Below are 6,000 nucleotides of genomic sequence, written 5' to 3'. Positions count from 1 at the left end.
TGTGTGTGTGTGTGTGTGTGTGTGTGTGTGTGTGCGTAGGTGCGTGTTAAGTTCATCAGGTGTTGTTTACAAATACCGAGGCGAGGCGAGGCGTGCGGGAGGTTCATGAGCACACACATCGCTTCTCAGGCAGTGATATCGGGTTCCATCTTCGTCAAGGCGCCTTTCATTATCATTAAGAGCAACTGATGTTCAAGTCTCCCATCTCCTATATCACCACACAACGACGACCCACCAGTATCGAGAAAGGCAGGGATATCGGGTTCCATCTTCGTCAAGGCGCCTTTCATTATCACTAAGAGCAACTGATGTTTAAGTCCTCCTGTCTTTTACGTATATCAACACACAACGACGGCCCACCAATATCGAGAAAGGCAGGAAGTGATTACGCGTTCCGTCTTCGCCTTTTCCCTTTCTTTTATAATCACTTAATTCGAATAATATACATACAAGTCATTTCATCTTCAATATCAACACACAAAGACGGCCCACCAATATCAAGAAAGGCAGGAAGTGATTACGCTTTCCGTCTTCGTCTTTTCCCTTTCTTTTACAATCACTTAATTCAAATAATATACATACGAGCCCTTTTATCTTCTATATCAACACACAACGACGACCCACCAATATCAAGAAAGGCAGGGAGTGATTACGCGTTCCATCTTCCACTTTTCTCTTTCTTTTATAATCACCTAATTCAAATAATATACATACAAGTCCTTTCATCTTCTATACCAACACACAAAGACGGATCCATCAACATCGTATAAAGTAGTAAAATAAAGTAGTAAGGTCCATATTATTAAACTCTTGGAAGCCTTTTTTTTTTTTCACAACAAAGGAGGCAGCTCAAGGGTATAGAAAAAGGAAACAATAATAAAAAAAGCCCGCTACTCGCTGCTCCTTATACACCTACTTAAAAAGGCTTTCGTAGAAGTTGTACGGGTTTCTATGGGTGGTTGCATGACCCTGGAGGTAGTTTTGCAAGGCTTCCGCGCTGTGAATGGTTAAAACACTCCTGATAACCCGACGAAGCTCCTCTCTGCTCTTCAAAAATCGTCCTCACAAGAGTCCCAAACGTTTGATAATTATGTGATATTGTGTCCCGTCTTCGCCACGGTTCATCCCAGAGAGCACTAACGTATAAGGTCCATATTCTCAGACGCTTCCCTCTCTCACATCAACTATTTCCAAAGGCCATAAAAGGAGGTTAATCGGGTTTTCATGACTGTTTCTTCACGTTCATGGCACAGGAGAAAGGTCACACTACCACCAGGGCCATTAAACTACCTCTGGAAATGCCCAAAACTCCTACGAAAGCCTTGTCCGAAATGTTGAACCCGGTAGCTGCGTGGATCATGTCTCTTAAAGGCCCCTCTAAGCGAATTAATGAGAAAAAAATCATCGCTCTCGCACACCACTTCATATATATCAACGCATTTGTGATCAGTTTATGCATCATCTATTTTGGGGGGGGGATTTAAATCATGACAAAAATGTGGCCCGTCGCTGCTAAGTCCTTCCATCATCTACATCAACGCAATGACGGACCCCCAACATCAAAGATTAAAGAAGAAGTCCGGTGAAAACAAGAGGAAAGCGCCCTGACGTCACTTGTCCTTCCCCGTCCTTCTGCATTCTTTTAATTATCCAGTTTCCTCTGTCTGCCCTTGACGAGGCTCTAGTACTCCCCTATTCCTCTTCATTAGTCTTAAACCTCTCGGCGCCTCGGTTCGCCTGTCTGAAAAAGCCTCTCGTAGTTCCCGGGCTTTTCATGGACCGATTTCTGATCCTAGTGATAGTTTTACATGAGCTCTGCATCTGAACTGGAAAAGCACCAATAACAACCCGGATGATCTTCTCTAAGGCTTTAAAAATACTCGTAACGGGAGTCCAATACGTTAAAGAATAAGGGCCAACCACGAGGGAGACGCTAGGTACTCCAGACGCCACCGGGGAATAATCTTAATTGACTAAACTGTTTGCGTCTGAGTACTGGTGGAGTCTCGTCTGGCCCTCTAAGCCTTGTTGAGCATGGGCGAGGGTGAGGCGGAGCTCGTGTGTGAGTATGTGTGTGTCTCCTTGCGCTCTCTATGGATTGGGGAGAGGAATGAGTTGATACTGACTTGATTTATGAACTGACATGAACTTTTCGCGTCTGTGTTCGCGTGAAGCCTTGTTGAGGAAAGGTGAGGGTGGGTACGTCTGTGGGTATGCGCGTGTGTCCTTGGGCTGGTTATGTACTAAGGAAAGGAGAGTTTATGGTGACAATTTATGAACTCACTATAACCTCTTCGCGTCTGTGTTATTGTAAAGCCTTGTTGAGCAGAGGCGAGGGTGAGACTGCGTACGTGTGTGTGTGTGTGTGTGTGTGTGTGTGTGTGTGTGTGTGTGTGTGTGTGTGTGTGTGTGTGTGTGTGTGTGTCTCCTTGCGTTTGTCATGGATTAAGAGGACGAATTAACCGATGCACGTTCTCCCTCATCAATTCCATCTTTGTTTACTTCTAATTCCCATTCACAGTGACGCCATAATATAGCTTCGCCTCCTCCTCCTTCCCTTCATGAACTCACTCTCAACTCTGTGTCCGTGTTCTCGTGTAGCCTTGCATGTGTCTAATCCCTGTTGAAAAAGGGTAAAAAAGCGTGAGGAAGGACGGGGGAGGGAGTGGCATGCGTGTGTGTCTGTCTTCGTGTTGGCTGCGCTGCGGGGAAGGGAATGGTTGCGGTTGCTATTATGAAGAGACTGAATTCTTCGCGTCTGTGTACTCGTATAGCCTCGGGTGGTGTTGTTATCCCTGTTGAGAAAGGGTAAAGAAGGGTCGGTAAGGGTTGGTAAGGGAGGAGTGGTATGCGTGAGTGTCTATCTTCATGCTCGGAATGGTTGCTGTATGAACGAACCCCAAATTCTTCGTGTCTGGGTTCTCGTATAGTTTCGCCTTATCCCTGTTGAGAACGGGTAAAGAAGGGTCGGTAAGGGTCGGTAAGGGAGGAGTCGTATGCGTGAGTGTCTACCTTAATGCTCGGAATGGTTGCTGTATGAACGAACCCCAAATTCTTCGTGTCTGGGTTCTCGTATAGTCTCGCCTTATCGCTGTTGAGGAAGGGTAAAGAGAGGTCGGTGAGGGAGGGTAAGGGAGAAGTGGTATGCGTGAGTGTCTATCTTCATGTTCGGAATGGTTGGTGTATGAACGAACCCCAAATTCTTCGTGTCTGAGTTCTCGTATAGTCTCGCCTTATCCCTGTTGAGAAATGGTAAGGAAGGGTCGGTGAGTGAGGGTAAGGGAGGAGTCGTATGCGTGAGTGTCTATCTTCATGCTCGGAATGGTTGCTGAATGAACTAACTCTAAATTCTTCGTGTCTAGGTTCTCGTATAGTCTCGCCTTATCGCTGTTGAGGAAGGGTAAAGAGAGGTCGGTGAGGGAGGGTAAGGGGGGAGTCCTATGCGTGTGTCTATCTTCGTGCTGGTTACGCCGGGATAACGGGACTGGTTTATACAGACTGGTTTATTCCTCGCTTTCTTCAACACTTTCTTCCCCGGTTTGGTGTTCTTCCTCACTTTCTTCTTCCCCGCGTTAGTATTCGTCTCAATTTTCTGTCCGGCATCAGTATTCCTTGCCAGCCCCGTCCAGTGTCTTCATCTCGACGTCCCTTGCCGGATATGAGTCAATCGTCCTTATTTTTTTTGGTCATATCTGCCTTTGTTTCACTTCCTTACCATTCATCCCTTACACAATTGGCTTTTTTTCCCCTTTTTGCATAATAGAAGAGATAAAAAAACTATGAAAATGGGTAAAGAGAACACCTTGCACCTCTTTGATACTCACTTCTTCATACTCACTTCTTCCCTCACTTCCATATTCACTTCTTTTAACTTTCGAATTCACTCATCCCTCACTTCTTCACTTCCATATTCACTTCTTTTAACTTTCGAATTCACTCATCCCTCACTTCTTCACTTCCATATTCACTTCTTTTAACTTTCGAATTCACTCATCCCTCACTTCTTCACCTCCATATTCACTTCTTCACCTCCCTATACTCACTTCTTTTTCACTCTTTCAAACACACTTCTCCCTCACTTCTTCACTTCCATATTCACTTCCTCACTTCCAAACTCACTTCTTCATTTCCATATTCACTTCTCCACATCTAAACTCATTTCTACCTCTCTTCCTCACTTCCAAACTCACTTCTCCCTCACTTCTTCACCTCCCTATACTCACTTCTTCACTCCCATATTCACTTCTCCCTCACTTCTTCACCTCCCTATACTCACTTCTTCACTCCCATATTCACTTCTCCCTCACTTCTTCACTTCCATATTCACGTCCTCACTTCCAAACTCACTTCTCCCTCTCTTCTTCACTTCCAAACTCACTTCTCCCTCACTTCTTCCCCTCCCTATACTCACTTCTTTTTCACTCATTCAAACACACTAACTCCATCACTTCTACACTCACTTCTCTTCGGCATTTCACTCTTAACTTCTTTCCTTCACTTCCATCGCACCAAACGTCACTCTCCACTTCATTTTCTCTTCCACTCTCCATTCTTCGTCTCGCCTTCACCTTCACCCTCCATCCAGTCCATCATCCTCGCCTCCACACCCCCTTTCTCTCCTCCCCATCCTCCTCCTCCTCCTCCTCCATCGTCGCCGTCGCCACAGCTCGTGAAGCAAGACGTCCTGTGCCACTCTCCTCCCTGATCGCCACCGTAACGCCTCCGTGACGAGAATGAGTGTGTTACCATTCACCTCCTTCGTCGCCATCACTAACACCGACTCTACCTCTTCGTGCGCTCTCTACTAACGCTTTCTGTACTCCATTATCACCTCCAGCGCCAATGCCATTAATATTTTCGTCTCTACACACAAACACACACACGTTTCCTCCTTCCTCGTCATCCTTACCATCGATTCTGCTTCTTCGTATGTTCGCCTCTCATTCTTATTCAGTCCCACGTCACCTCCAGCACCAGTATTATCAAGATTGTCGCTTCTGTATACACAAACACACACCTCACTTACCTTTCTATAGCCTACCTCCTTCCTCAGCTTTCAACACCTTCACATTTCCATGCTTATCTTGTTCTTTTTTCTTTCCACTCGATCTCCCAGTCACCTTCTACGTCCTCTCAACACATTCATATCTTCCAGCTTCTTTTCATATACGTTCAACTTCATATTTTCAAGATTCTTTTCATATACGTTCAACATCTTTCTACACACTCAGTCATTACTTTCTACACTCCTACATTCATCAGTTCCAAGCTTGTCTTCCTCACATTTCTCTTCCCTTTCCTTCTATCTCTCCTTTTCGGAATATATACATGATTCATTCTACGCTTCTCATCTTTCTACACTCTCTCTCTCTCTCTTCTCTCTCTCTCTCTCTCTCTCTCTCTCTCTCTCTCTCTCTCTCTCTCTCTCTCTCTCTCTCTCTCTCTCTCTCTCTCTCTCTCTCTCTCTCTCTCTCTCTCTCTCTCTCTCTCTCTCTCTCTCTCTCTCTCTCTCTCTCTCTCCACATATTCAAGAGTTCCAAGATATTCCTTCACACGCTTCTCTGCCCTGTTTATCTTCCTCTTCTCTTCGAAAAATAGATATTTCACTCTACATTTCTTTCTATTCACTCTGACATCACCTTCTCTTCTTTTCCTTGCTCTCTTCATCTTCGTAAGACAAGCAAATCATTCTCCGCTTCTCTTTTCCTCTCCTCCCCTAAAGAAAAGCTCACAAGTGGCCTTAGTGTGCATGATATAAAATGATATTTGGGGCAGTCACATATGCTGGGAGGACACATCGCCTCTCACCTGGTCTATATGTTATACCTTACACCTGTAGTCTAAATAAGTGTACCTCGTTACCTGGTTTATGATTTCCACGACACTTAAAACCCCCATCATCACTTAAACCACCATCACCGCCACCGCCGCCGCCAACTCCATCCACGAGCTCTAATCTAAACTTTCCTCATTTTCCATTTTTTTTTTGTTCTCTCTCTC

At 45.1% G+C, this 6,000-nt stretch overlaps 1 protein-coding gene across 5 annotated transcripts in view; it reads right to left on the bottom strand.

Annotated features, from left to right (window-relative positions):
* The window catches only part of LOC126981527 (prolyl endopeptidase FAP-like), a 112,285-nt gene that overhangs the window by 29,402 nt on the left and 76,883 nt on the right, over positions 1-6,000 (bottom strand). The window contains exon 1 of one of the 5 annotated variants that reach the window (XM_050832716.1): positions 4,461-4,565. The exons of the other annotated variants lie outside the window; for them this stretch is intronic. Within the exon in view, the coding sequence (XP_050688673.1) occupies positions 4,461-4,550 (90 nt within the window). The 5' untranslated portion in view covers positions 4,551-4,565. Of the gene's footprint in view, positions 1-4,460; positions 4,566-6,000 lie in introns of those variants that run through there. 5 annotated transcript variants of the gene reach the window in all.

Source organism: Eriocheir sinensis, chromosome 48 (genome assembly GCF_024679095.1).
Source record: "Eriocheir sinensis breed Jianghai 21 chromosome 48, ASM2467909v1, whole genome shotgun sequence".
Classification (NCBI taxonomy): domain Eukaryota; kingdom Metazoa; phylum Arthropoda; class Malacostraca; order Decapoda; family Varunidae; genus Eriocheir; species Eriocheir sinensis.
Note: the sequence above shows the minus strand (reverse complement) of the source record. Positions and strands in the feature narration are given on the sequence as shown.